General features: G+C 29.2%; 2 protein-coding genes across 15 annotated transcripts in view; one reads left to right on the top strand and one right to left on the bottom strand.

Annotated features, from left to right (window-relative positions):
- LOC140671099 (dual specificity calcium/calmodulin-dependent 3',5'-cyclic nucleotide phosphodiesterase 1) overlaps positions 1 to 15,092 on the top strand; it is a 113,722-nt gene that overhangs the window by 56,086 nt on the left and 42,544 nt on the right. Inside the window, exon 1 of one of the 14 annotated variants that reach the window (XM_072902232.1) lies at positions 1,507 to 2,023. The exons of the other annotated variants lie outside the window; for them this stretch is intronic. Within the exon in view, the coding sequence (XP_072758333.1) occupies positions 1,909 to 2,023 (115 nt within the window). The 5' untranslated portion in view covers positions 1,507 to 1,908. Of the gene's footprint in view, positions 1 to 1,506; positions 2,024 to 15,092 lie in introns of those variants that run through there. 14 annotated transcript variants of the gene reach the window in all.
- On the bottom strand, positions 7,787 to 12,129 carry LOC140671163 (maltase 1-like). Its single transcript, XM_072902315.1, has 8 exons — positions 11,892 to 12,129; positions 10,709 to 10,896; positions 10,320 to 10,586; positions 9,939 to 10,178; positions 9,590 to 9,775; positions 8,723 to 8,978; positions 8,089 to 8,422; positions 7,787 to 7,967 (listed from the first exon to the last, which is right to left on the bottom strand). The coding sequence occupies exons 1-8, from the start codon at positions 12,055 to 12,057 to the stop codon at positions 7,823 to 7,825; spliced, it is 1,782 nt and encodes a 593-aa protein (XP_072758416.1). The 5' UTR covers positions 12,058 to 12,129; the 3' UTR covers positions 7,787 to 7,822.

Genomic DNA, 15,092 nt, shown 5'->3' with positions numbered 1-15,092 from the left:
TATTTTGAAATTAAAAAAGAAAAAAATAATAATTTAAAACTCGCTAATAAGTTGTGCAACGACAAAATTGTAACATTGACTCAACATGTCGATCTGCAAAATACAAGTGTTTAAATTATATAAAAAAAATTGTTTTGTGCAATTAAATTTTTTATTTCTTTTTTTAAACAGATATTCAAGAAAAGAAATTGCACAATTGCCGAAAAAAACAAAAAACAATTCGTTTTTATACAATATATAAATTTTATTACGATATGATAGAGCAAATTAAATCTTAAACGGACATTATGGGAATATATTACACACACAGATATATATGTATATCTGACAATTATTATAGGTGTTTGAAATATTTTAATAAAATTTAGAATATTTTTGTACATGTATATATAAAAATATATATAATATGCATTATATTATATAATGATGTAAAATAAAATACTGAGGACTGCAAAGCTATAAACAATTAATTTTATTTTAATAAATAATAAATTTAATAATTTATAAGAATTGTTTACCTTACGGTTGTTTCATCGTCTTTTTTGAGTTTCTTCCTCCTCTCTTGATTGTTCTTTGAGATTTCTTCAAGACATTTACTCGCAAAAGCATGATTAATTATGATTCTGCGCATTAATTAGCAAAATACGACGATTGCACGGTATTTTGTACGGTACTCCCAATGTTAATTGATGCGTACTCATTATATTGCGATGAGAGACAAGATGGAAACTCTAATTTGCATAGTGCTCGAAAATTGCAAGATTAAATTCACACGCAATTCATCTATGATGCTACATTTGTTGCTAACAAATAGTTTTTGTTTCAAAACTATTATTATCTCTTATTATATAATGTAAAAGAGAATAAATATATATAAATAGACGAATTAAAAATGTTTATGGTATACAAAATATTCGAAAATTGTTACTCATTACTCGCGCGATTTGATCGACTAAAAAAATTACTTAAAATAAGTGTTTTAATAAATATGTGCAACGACAAAATTATAACGTTGACTCAACATGTTGATCTACAAAATACAAATATATTCAAATTGTGTAAAATAATGTCTAAAATAATTGATATAAATATATTCAAATTATATATAATAATGTTCGAAATAATTAATAATTAAAAAAATTGTTTCGTGGAATTAAATTTTTAAATGACCAATATAATCAATATTGACTTTTTATGGCACAGTCAATAAATATCAAATACATGAAAAGATATATGATTGTAATTAAATACGTTATAACGCTATTCGATTCCAACTCGATCCCTTCTGTATTCGCGAGGTTTTGTTAATGACTGAAAGTGACATTAGTAATTTCACTCCGATATCGTGTAACATATTAAAATCGAATTAATGGTTAATTACTGACTAGTGAGATGTATAAATTTTAAAAATATATAATTATAAGAATCAATATATATATATATATATATATATATATAAACAAATATAGCTAAATTACAAAATTCATCGTTTTATAAAACATCTAGACATTTTATAAAATGCAGTCATATTCTCAAATCATGCTTAAAAATGAAAAGCTTTACAATCTGGCTACGACGTGTACTTACACGTTTTAATATTTATAATGAATTGTCATTGCTTCGATATGCTTATATGAATTGTTAATCACGATAGTTAATTGAACGGATAATTATTCGTAACATATACAAATATTATGTATTGCGTTTAAAATGTCTTCACGATATTTCGAAAGATAATACGACGATACACGAAGCATCTTGCTACTTTGCCCTTCGAGTGTCACCGCGCAAATAATAATAGCGCGCTACATACATTGCGCAGAGGAACAAATACAGTTAATTGTATGGAGAAGAGGTGGGGGAAGTTGTCTCCCACTTCCCATTTCTTCGCATAGAGGAATTATTTATATGTCTTGGCCTTGCTCGTGGCCTTGTCATTCAGACAGCGAGAACTCAAACGGGAAAGTCAACGTCATGAAATACTTCGTATATCGTCGCATTATCGTTTCGATATATCCGAAAAGTAAGCAAAAGATATCAAATGACATCACTTCTTTATTAACCATAATTGTCTATTTCGATTTCCACTAATTGTGAATGTTGTGTTCTCTCGAAAGATACACATTGTATAGCTTAACTAGCTATTAATGCGATTTTAATATGTGCGCGATATCAAGTTAATATCAGTTTCAATTATTATTAATAGAATGTGTTATTTCCGAATTGAGCGGCAATGTGTATTAAAGTTTTTTAATCATCTATGTTTGATATTTATTAATTTTTTAGTAAAAGTTTGACATTTATAATAGTTAAAACACGTATTTTACGTAATTTATTTGATTAAAATCTATCAAGAATAGTCACCAAAGCAACGTCATTTTCGGATATTATATACATGTTTAATGTATATTTATCTTTAATTTTTTAATGTACCTATATATTTATTAACTTATACATTATAATGCGATGTAGTTATCAATTACTATCTGCGAGTGCTAGAGGTAACATTGTCAAACAAATCGCAGTTTTTTTTTGTAATTGTAATATAATAAAGTAAACACGTTTCTTGCAATTAATATTGGGAGTGATGTGCAAAGTATTCTGTTAATTAGTGTGCACGTAATTAGCTGTATAGTGTTCCACGAATGTGAATATTATGAATTTGGAGAAGCATCAAGCAACAATGGGAGAGTCGTGAGGTAAATATAATTCTTATAATTTATGTATTATTTATTACACGTAAAATTAATCGGTCATTTATCTCCGCGATTTTCAGTAATTGATTTAAATCAATGTATAATATAACGCATGTGTGCGCGCATACGTGTGTGTAAAATAATCTAGATTTTATTTTAAAATATTTTAATCAATATTGTACATCGATATTGTTTTAAAATATTGTGTTTAAGATTTACTTTATTTATCATACTTTATAAAAATGTATCCAGAAAAAAAATTATATAAGTTTTTTTTATTAAAAACGAACGCTAGAAATTCAATTGCGTAAAAAAATTATTTTTTAAAACTATTAATTAATTTAGATATTGCTTTGTGTATTATAATAAATATGTGTATAATTATGGATATACAAGATGGATGAGAGATATACGTCATCTCGGGGATAGAATTGAAAGAAATAATTGTGAGAATTACGCCAGATATTCTGGATCGAGTGTAGAAAGAATGTTGAAATTTTAGTTACAACGTGTGTTATATCATTAATGGACACGTATCAAAATTTTGAATAGGTAATGTTTGCATTGCTGATTATTTTAAAAAAATTATACCAATATTCAGTTTGTGTTATTTATAAAAATTAATCAAATCTTTAGGATGTTTCATAAAGATTGGGCTGCCTACATGTAGTATGTTCTTCTCAATTAAGACAAACAAAAAAAAATTCTAATAAAACATATGTTCCTAAAATGCTTCATTAAAAAATACTCTCGGAGTATTTTTCGTGTATCATGCTCCTAAATTATAATTAAAACAGTGTCCACTACATGTGATTATTACTTAAATCCATACTTAATTTTTTAAATTCTTTTAAATAAATATATATTACGTTAACATCAAAATATATATTTTTAATTTTAACTTAACACTAACTTTTTAATGAAATGTTTTAGGAACATGTTTTATGAGAATGTTGTACGGGAATTTTTTGTTTGTCTCGATAAGAAAATTATTACGTATAGGCAGCCCAACTTTTACGAAATATACTGTATGTGTCACAAATCAACGTAAATATTATAATTCTGCTGTTGCATTTCAGTGAATACTAAATTATTAAATATGAAGAGACAATATTGTTAGTGGATTGCTCGATCGTGTTTTATGTTTTTCAAAAATTTAAGTTTCTCTGTTTTTTACCCCAGTATTATCTACGAAGACAAGTTAACATTTCATTATTAATTTTGTAGTGATTTGCGATACTTTTCACTTGTGTGCCGATTTAATCTTCATATTTTTATAGATTTATAACAATATATTTACGGATTAACGCTTACATTATTGCTATATTCCTTCAAAATGTTGTAATATAGAGACAATTAAAAGATTACGTAGAATAAGTTTTTTATTGCTACAAAATATGTATATACAGTACCGGTCAAAAATATATCACCTTTAGGATTTGTGAGCATAAATTTAATTTAATTTACTTACTTATAAAATTAATTTTTTATATTATTAAAATTAAATTTTTATATTATTTTATGAAAAATATTTTATTCGGTAAGTTGTATTTACTATCAAAACATATATTATGATATTATAAATATCCATGCACTTTGAATAAAATTATACTCAAAAATACTAAAGGTGATATATTTTTGGCCGGTACTGTATATATATATTTTATTTGTCTTGTAAAATAAACGCTAATTGCGTTAACTTGTATTTTTTAAGCTCTTGAAACTCGTTGACTGGATTATTCAGTGTATTTTAATTGGCTGTTGTAAAAATATAACATTTTACGAATATAATATCGATACTAGACGGTATCGAGTAACTACTCAAAGTCGTGAAGTTAATTTAAATTTAATAGTTAATTTAAATTTAATAAAAACTGAATGATATTAAACGTCAGTACTTTTTTGAGCAAAGCAGAAAAATAATAAGGCAACAAAGATTGCCAGAGCATGACAATGTATGTACATAGTTAACTTTATAGAAGCAATTTTGACTTTTACAATTAGTCAACTGTATATTAAGATAAAAGATATAATAACTGTCATCATCAAGCAATGTACACGCAACACGACAAATTCGTTCAGATTCATTGCAAAGGTTTGCCCGAGCAGAGATTTTTAGCCTGAAACTCATTTAACTTTTGCGATACGATACTCTCTCTAGCGACGTTGCATAGTTCAAAAAATTTGCAGCACAGCGATAGAATTTTATTTTATCACGATATGTGGATCTCTCTTGTTTTTATTCTTAACGTAGCTATTCTAATAATATTTTTCCAATATGTTATTTTATTTACGAAGAATTGTTTTCAGTTTTATTTTTGCGTAAAATTAGGAGACTTTAGAACGATATATATATATATATATATATATATATATATATATGGAAACTGTCTCTTTTAATACTGATAATTACTCTTAATAAGAGTTCGATTTTGCTGCTCTCCTGCGATACATCTCCTGTTCATAACTGGAAGATGGAAATTGAAGCAGACTAACATATCCATACATCGGAGATGTATATGTAGAGAATTTGGTAACACACCCATCCTCAGTAGACTTTATCGACTTTTGGAGACCAGTGATTAAATGAGCGGAAGTTTGCCAGCATGGCGAACGATTTATTGCCAATAGTAGATAGGTGACGTTTTGACGTCAGGTATTTGCGTTTCGAGATGAATACCTCTGAGCGTGACGGAAATGCAGAAGAATGTTATCGAATAATAAAATTTACGAGAATAAATCCGGTCAACTTATAGACATGATATGTCTGCTTAAAGAACTTTCATCTTTTATCGATTTTCAAAGAATTTTGTTTCTCTTTTTCTGCCGCTCATTATAATACAATAAGTCATACATGCAACTTCGAGCGGTTTGAGGCGTTTTTTTCTTTTGAAGAGATACAAACGTCATTATAAAGTTACGAACGCAGAAGTCAGAACGTCTCGTCTCTATTACGTTGAAAAGAAGAAATTATATAAATATGTATTCAGTACATACGCGCGTATTTCTATATATTAATAAGATTCTCACGAGTTCACGTAATTTTATTTCCAACTATTTATATCTTCCATTTTTATTTTCGCAATAATTTATCGTAGAGAATGCTTTGCATTGTTCTTAGCAAATGAAGAAATTTTAGAAATGCCAGCGTACGGGATATGCAAATCAAAATAGGGAACACAATAAGAAAAAATTGTGTTTTGACGTTTTATCGCGATGCTTTCTCCGATCACCCCTCAGTCACAATAAAAGTTTATAAGTTTAGAATGATCGAGGACAATAAATCATTTTCCTATTACGACGTATACAGTATGTTTCGAATGTCTTCTGTTCGAGAGTATATGATATCGATGTTTCCAGCGAAATGCATAATTCATACTTTGAAAGCGCGACGCGGATGCTGCAGGGCGATGATTCTATCCGATAAACAATCCGTTTATTATCCACATCAGTCGCGATTATGTAACCAGATTGTTGACAAATTTTGCAAATTTATGCGCGCAATAATTTAGCGCATTGAATTTTTTATTTAATTTATTTATATTAAAGGATAATGGCTGTTTAAAATATTTGATATATTAGGGGATTAGTTGATCTTTTTTATTTTCCGCGAATTTATCTTAATCGTATCTATAATCTCTGAGATATTAAATTAATTGAAAAAAAAATACGTAAGAAATACTAATATTTCTATTTTTACATAATCTATACAGAGAGAAAGAGAGAAAGGAAGAGAGGGAGGGAGGGAGAGGGAGAGAGAGAGAGAGAGAGTATGAATTTTTTTTTTTTTTTTTACAAGAGTCTCTTTAGCATATTTTTATGACAAGGGTTTGAATTTTTTTTGTTCAGCGAACCTTTCCAAGTGCCATTGCGACTTTTTGCTTGCAACATTTTTTAATAGGACAGCATGATGGTCGTTTATTACGCATAAAGGTTAGCCGCAAGAATTTTAATATTGAGATGCGCAGTTACTGGGAAAATAGCGTTACGCTGTCAGTGACATCGTATTTACGATTTTCGCGCTATAAAACATTGTTGATATGAACATTTCTAGAAGATAGCGCATAGCGCGATAGTATCTGATTTTTATAGGCATTTTTTATTAGATAAAAGCGTTATTTCTTTACAAATATATAAAGATATAAATAACAATAATTTAATGATATGAATAATAATAATTAATAAAAGAAAAATTAAATAAATATTTAATAATAAATAATAATAACAATTTAATTTAATTTAATTATAACAGTGTTTATAATTACATTTACATGTTGCTTTCATTTTCTTACATATGTAAGTACACAGGGGCTTGTGTTACTTTCCTACACGTATATACAGTTAGTTGTTTGTTCTGTCGTATATATCAAGATTGAACTAATCGGCTCAATCGTGGAAACGTACTATTTACTATCAGAACACGTTTCTTTGTAGATTAAGATGTCGCCGTTTAATCGGATTCAGACTAAGTGTTGACGAATACAAAGAAGAAAACGTAAAACTGAAGGTAAATAAAATGTGATCCCGATAGAATATATATCTTGATAGATTATTTTGTCAAACTCCATTCACGCGGTTTGATTCTGTTGACAATCTTTCATGAAGATTCCCGCGTACGCAGATCCTTTTCCATCAATCGGGATTAGATGCATAAATTGGTTTTTCATTCCTTTATAAGTTTCTCCCTCCGTGTATAACAAATTATCGATTCACTTGTTAAAGTGAAATAAACTTTATATCTAAAAAAAAGTTCTTCTCACGTACGAAAAACGGAAGAAGCAAAGTTTATGACCGCATGCGATAGATCGATGTTTTTACATATGGGAACGAGAACTTTTGACATTTCTGAATGTGCACATTAGAAAATAATTATTACGTTACAAACGACATTTATGATATGCTGTACATGGCATTTATATCGTATTTTTGAATTCGACGTTTTCTGCAGCGCTTTCTATATCTATCTATAAAGGTAGAGTTTAACATTGACGTTGTTAATAATTATAATTAATGGAATCAAGAGATAATGACATCTGGATATAATTAGTAGCGTAGATTCTTATCGTAATATTACAATTATAACGAGCAAGTTTTCTCATTAATTTTAATTATTTTAATAATTTTTTTTATTTATACAATGTTATTATAAAAAGAGATAGTGATAATAGAATTATTTGAAGAGAAGCAACGTACTCTGGAGCATTGGACCAAGCTTGAAGGACTAGGGAAACTTTTTCTGGGATAATGACATTTTTCAGCTCAACAGTTTGACTGAAAAAAAGAAAAAACACAAAAATAAAAGGTTAAGTTTTTTTCGCAGTTACAATATCTTGCAATGTATATGCGGTAATGATTTTAATTTATCAATGAGTTATTAAAAATTACTACTTACTTTTGTTTTATTTTGGAGCCCACGCTCGCTACTTTAATTACACCTTTGTTGAATCCCGCTCTTGTTAAATCAATCTCTTGCTCGTCTTTGTCTGAGAAATTTATCAGTAGTATCACGGCATCTTTGTTCGTTTTTCGTACGATGTATAGAACGGTGTTATTTACAACATCAGTAGTCAATGATCCAAATTTGAGCGCGTCCGATGTGTTACGTAGCGCTATCAGAGCGCGATAAACAAGATAGTGAGATTCATTTTGACGCTGTTGGAGTAGTAAATTTACGTTAGCATAATCTTGGTGAATCGGTAACCATGTCGCACTGGCATTACTGAAACCTGTTGGTAAAGTTTAATAAAAAATATTGAGTGATGAGATAACACAACGAGACTTCATAATATCTTATAGATAATTTCTTAGACAACTTTTTCCGAAATTAAAAAAATGCTTTGATTTTTCAAATATTCAATTTGCATTAATAAGATTTAATTTCTTCCGGTATCTAAAATAAAAATGATATCCTATATACTTTCTTATCGCACACAATATGTGTTAGTTCTTTTATACAGAAAGAAAGAGGTAAAAAGACGGATTTTAAAGCAAAGACGGATTTACATTTTTCGTTGTTATATATGTACCTGCATTACGTTGGGAATTCCATTGAAATGGTGTGCGGACAGGATCACGAGATCGACTTTGGTAGCTTTTTTCACCCGCGTTACAAGCTTGAGGATCCTTCGTATCTTTCCAGCTTATGTCCATTTTATCAACCATCCCTATTTCTTCGCCATAATATGTTACTACTACGCCTGGCAGTATCATGGCTAACATTGTCATCTGATCGACTCTCCCGGGGAAACGCGAAGCAGTACGATTACGATCATGATTTCCCATCTACGGATATTTTGTTTTGCTCGCAAATTATACAAAATATATTAGCCATTGTATATGTGTGTGTGTGTATATGCGTATTAAAACGTACCACTTAACGTGCAATATAAATTTACTCGAACGCAATTTTCATTGAAAATACGTTTTGAATTATATAATGTATATATTGATTGTTATTATATAGAATTACACAATTGTGTATTTTTAAAATGCCATTTGCGGCTTGGCTTTAATCACCCAAGCGCTTATTAACATTATTGACTAACTCTTGATTCACAATTTAGATCTTTTATAATTTATATGTTTATCGCAAAATGTTAAATTAGCATAAATTGTATTTAACATGCACTTATTATAATACATGTATATATATTACAAATTGAATTCAATAACGCAAATTTCAATGTTTAAAAATTTTCGTATTCGAATAATTTTAAATAAATTTATATTCTCTTGCCATTATATCTTAAGCTTTTCTCCAACAAAAAGAATTTCAACAATATTGTTTGTGTCAAGTTATCAGATTGGATAATTTCCAAGTTAGATATTTTTGTATTCATAATTTGATTGTGAGTGATATAAAATTGAAGTAGATGAGAATAATGTTTTCTTACCACCCAGTTAGCGACGCCACCTTTGGGAATTGCTTCCACCCAGGCGTCTATTATATTTTTAAACACATTAGCATTCGACGTACTGGTCGCATTTGTGATAAAATTAAAGTTGAAAGGAATATGGGAACCGTAATGGTAATATTTGATAGTGTTGTTTAATGTTGTGTATGCTTCAGTCATCATTATCTAGCATATGCAAGCAAAAAGATGGATGTTATTAGTTAGTATAATATATATACGTATATAGTTCTAATAAAGTATAATGTCAAAGAAGTGCATTAAATTAATTCTAATTTAAAAAAAAAAAAACAATGTATTGAACATAGTACATGTTAAAAGTAAAATATACCTTTTCGCTTGTATTATATTGATCAGCATATTCATCCAAAGTTTTCCTCCAGCTTTGTACCAAATTGTATGTCTCTGGCTGATCCTTTGTATATATGTGATTTAGAGAGTTATAATCTTTCGTCGTACCTTCCACACTGTTTATAGGTTCATCGAAAGGGTAATTTATTTCAAAGAGATGCGGCACCGCGTCCATGCGAAATCCATCCACGCCATTCCTCAGCCAAAATAGAATAATATCCTAAAATGACGTGAAAATGAATACACGGGTGATTTAATAATCACATACGAAGGCATTACGTGCATCTGTGCAGTGAATCTTCTCTCTAATCAAGGAATATCGCAGGTTTAATAACTCCACTTCTCTGAAATATAATTATACCTTCATTTCCTCTTGTACATCGGGATTAGTATAATTCAAATCTGGTTGCCTTCTATGGAATTGATGAAGGTACCACTGGTTACGGGTTAAGCTGTATGTCCAAGCTGAACCACCGAACAAACTTAACCAATTATTCGGCGGCGAAGTATTGTTATCTTTTCCATCTGCCCATATATAATAGTGTTCATATTTGCCGGTACGATTTATGCTGTCTTGAAACCAACAGTGTTCGTCGGAAGTGTGATTAGGCACGAAATCAAGTATAACCTGGGAGTTGAATGAAAATTAACATATTAATAAAGTTCAAAGAAATTGTCACTGGAATTTGAACCTCTCGTTTAAAATGTACTTTTTTTTCAGACAAACACGATTATTTTATTATCGATTACCTTCAATCCAAGTTCTTTAGCACGTGCTACGAGATTTTTGAAATCTGCCATTTTGCCGAATATTTTGTCAATATCTTTGAAATCCGAAATGTCGTACCCAAAATCGACCATAGGACTCCGATTGATAGGTGACAGCCATATCGCTCCTACTCCAGTTGTCACAAAATATTCGAGTTTGCTCGTTATACCTGTTACAAACGGGAAAAGATGGATACATGAATGACAATAGCGTCAATAAATTTGTAATAACATTACAGCTTAATTGAACCACATAAAAAATTTGCTGTTTTATCAACCGAGAATATTTCAACAATAAAAATTTATCCAAAAAAAATACGAAACGATAATCCTTTTTCTTAGAATTATTATAAGAGAAAATGTGAAATATTTAAAATAAATATTCCTATGGAACACTTTTGAAACATTACGTCAAAGCGAATAAATGTACTCTGAGATAAGAATCTTTATCAGAGAAAAATCTTGAAGCTTCGAAGCAAACACGGAGACTTGCAGTGCACACAATACAATAAAGTTACAATTATTTATTACATTTTACGTCGCATTTTTTACACATGTGTAGCGATTATGGTATAATATTATGGTATAATAATAATTATCATAATACTTATAATTTTATTATGAATATTTATTTAAACTCACCTTAAATTGAATAATGACACATATACATATAAACGACATGAAGTTTAAAAATAAATATAATAATAACAATAGACAAAATAAAAATAGAATCTAGCAAAACTATAAACTATGAGAGCTGCAGCATATCAAAATGAAGAAAGAAATGAAAGAGAGAGAGAGAGAGAGAGAGAAAGAGAAGAATTAATAAGATATTCTAATATATTTAAATGTACAATAGCCACTTTATTGAGAATTAAATAAATTTTTTCTTTTGTCACAATATACTATAGGTGCAACATGACGACAAAACTGTCACAGGTAAATCCACTATATGACAATGAAGGTTACGTCCCCGTTACGAAACTCTGTTTTGTCTTCATGAACGATGTGTAATTATGTTGGGCAAACGTGTTACAGCGTCGATGTTTATCGCGAAAATTATTATGTGGAGGAAGACGAGGCATAGAGCCGAAAGAGAGAGACAAGTTCAATGCGATGTGTCCCATTATAAAAGATTTTTAAGTTTCTTTCCATTCTCTCTTACCTTTGAGATCACCAACACCGTCATCATCGGAGTCCATAAAACTGCGAGGATAAATCTGATAGAAAACTGTGTGATTCCACCATCCTCGGTTGAGGATCTCCCCCGAGATCAGAGTGGTCGTCAACAACAGACTTAGGAGAATCACGTAATGTCGCGATACGAGCATCTTATTCACGATTAACGTAGCGCGTTTCTCGATGTCGTAATTTATATGTGAAGCGGACAATGTTGGTAGAAAGACTCGACGCTCGAAGATGCTTTATCGAACAAATCGGAAAAAAATCACACAATCTCGTGATAATTGTCATGTCGCCTGTGGGGGGAGGTAACATTATCCAGGGCTGGCTGGCAACATAATAGATTGCAGATAACGATGTGTTATTCCCGCTAACAAAATTCCACAACGTGTGATTTCTCCGAAAAATGGCAGCAAAATCTAAAAGTTGGATAAAAAAGTAATTACTGAAATTTACGGATTTTTGTTGTCGTTCATGAAAAAAGTAGACGAGGTTAAACGTGAAAATGCTTAAACTTTAAGAAAATCAAATCGTTAACATGATTTTAATATTGTTTACATAATTGATTTCTTAAAGTCTGAAATTGGTCTTTGAATTGTTGGCGATCTGTTTTATCTGTCAGAAATTTTAGTTTGCAACGTTATAATGGCGGCAATTTTATTTTGATTCATGTTACATTACATTCTCATTAATAAGAATTTTTCATTAGATTTTTCTTATGAGAAAATTTAATTATGGATTAAATTACCGGTTCGTTTATCGAAAATTAAAGGATCCCATTTTTAATTAAGTCGCGGGCAATTTTTTCTCAGGGGAAGTTTGAAGTCTAATTATGTATTCTATGGAGCTTATAATTAATGGGAAAAGTGTGGACGTTTAAACTATACAAGACAAAGTGTATTATATGACATATGATAAATTTCTGTAAATTCCTTGCCGCACGGCAATCTCTTGTTCACGATATTGCGCGTTTATCTTTTATAATATCATGAGTGATTCATAGATAGTCAAAGATATATCTTATATATATAGGTATATATGTATATAATATATATACCGTATAATATATATACCGTAATATATATATTACGATATATTATCACAGGTATGATACTTATAACACTTATGAAATATAGGTATAGATACTTTTTCTCTCGCTTTCTCTCTTACAGATTAATTCTGTATAATTAGACTTCTGTAATTTGTGATTCCAAACTCTTTTTAAAAATAATTATTAACAATCAAAATTATTTAAAATAATTTAACTTATTTAAGATAATTATTTAAAATGATTTAACTATTATACTGTATACATGTTATTTTGCTTTTTGAATGTGTGTATGAGCAGTATTTTTTTTAAAGTAACATTTTTTAAATCTTGATGTATATAGTTTAAAACATAGATTTTACAAATTTTTAAATTAGAACACAAGAATTAATTATAACTTGGATTTTAATCTAACAAGATTGCACATGGATAAATTCGATATGATATTTATCTTAGAAGTTAGCCTTTAGAAATTAGATAAGGCGATAAGAAATTGGTAGACAAAAGGAAATATAATCAATGAAGAGATCCGATGACTGTCTCGACTGCGTTAGGTAGATATATCTTAAATGACGTTTTCAATTTTATTTTGCAAAAGTAAATTTACGTATATTTGTGCGAATTTAAAGGAATTTAAGGAATTTTTGCACTGGAATTTGTGTCATTTCGCAAAATTTGCAGTTGTCACAGGTTATTTAGACGACGACAAAAATAATCTTTATTCTCGAAGAGCGGTGCAAAAGTTTTAACATTCTTTCACCCTTCTCCGCTAAACTTCAAATTTTCATTAAATAATTGCAACTCTTGTAATTTCCACACACGAGAGAGTTGAAGTTTCTTCGAGTGTAACGTAGTTGTGAAGAAAGTTCAAGATAGGATATGATTTTAGGTGAGAGAGACACGAGTATTTGCAAGTTTCGTTCATTGTTGATTGCATTGTTAGAGACAAATGAGAAACATACAATTAGCTTTTTGACATTTAATATAACTGCGGGATTTATAAATAAATAATGTAAAATAGAAATGTTTAACGAAGCTTGTCATCAATTATTGATCAAAATTTTTATAGCAGACAGAGACATATTTAATTAATATTTACTTTAGTAATATTATAGATACTAGTAGCGTTGTATTTTATTATTTTAAATAAATTATTTAATAGGAAACAATGTTATTAATATTGTTTTTATAACGGAAAAATTCAGACAAGCAAAACACAATACAATGCATATATCTAATGCAAGCAATAAAAATCTGAAAATCTGAATACTGCGAGATTTAATTTATTGATTATCCATAGATACAAATTTACACTTTTCAGGATACCGGGCGATTTTAAATAATACATATATATAGAAAGAAATTTAATTTTTCTATTGTGAAATAGAAGTGCAATGAAATAATATTTTGAATATTGCTATGCAACAGCGTTTCTTCCCTTTCTTCCTCTCTTCCTCCCTCCCTCCCTCCCTCCCTCTCTCTCTCTCTCTCTCTCTCTCTCTCTTTTTCTCTGTTTTTCTTGTGTTATTCGTTTCAGAAATCAACTCGAAAAAAACTTTTATCTATTCGATTTTACATTATCAAGTTTAACACATGCTACTTTTTTAATTACTTATTAATTATAAACGGTGAAACTAAATTTTTTAGGAATATAAGAATTTAATTTAAGACTTAAGAATTCAATTTATTCATGGTATTAATATATTGCTACGGATAACTTATGTAATTTCTTTTCCAATGTCGTAACTATAAAATTTGCAACTATATATTTTATGGAAACGAGATGTGCATAACAAAGTTTATGTAACAAGTTTTATAAAAAAATATCGTAATTTTGAGAGACACACACACATATATATATATATGTGTATACAGAGTGATTCCGCTCATCCGTGCCATTTTTCTCATAAATGGAACGTCATAGGAAGTTAGGGAAAAATTTCATTACTAAAGGGCATATTTCATTACTAAAGTATTTATTGGTGATGATTTCATTTTTTGGGATAAACCGGAAGTAGGTGTAACTTTGAAATTTCGAACTTTGAAATGCGAACATGGGTTAAATGAGGCATCATTGGATACAGATTTGAAAAAGAAATAATTTTTATTAAAACTTAATTCAATTATTTCTTACAG

The sequence above is a fragment of the Anoplolepis gracilipes genome, chromosome 1 (genome assembly GCF_047496725.1).
Source record: "Anoplolepis gracilipes chromosome 1, ASM4749672v1, whole genome shotgun sequence".
NCBI lineage: Eukaryota > Metazoa > Arthropoda > Insecta > Hymenoptera > Formicidae > Anoplolepis > Anoplolepis gracilipes.
Note: the sequence above shows the minus strand (reverse complement) of the source record. Positions and strands in the feature narration are given on the sequence as shown.

Coding starts and splice junctions, on each gene's coding strand:
- LOC140671163 (XM_072902315.1), bottom strand. CDS start 12,057: ATGCTCGTATCGCGACATTACGTGATTCTCCTAAGTCTGTTGTTGACG. Junction 10,587..10,708: donor CTAAAGAACTTGGATTGAAG/GTAATCGATAAT, acceptor TTCAACTCCCAG/GTTATACTTGATTTCGTGCC. Junction 8,979..9,589: donor GTGGCGTCGCTAACTGGGTG/GTAAGAAAACAT, acceptor AAATATCCGTAG/ATGGGAAATCATGATCGTAA.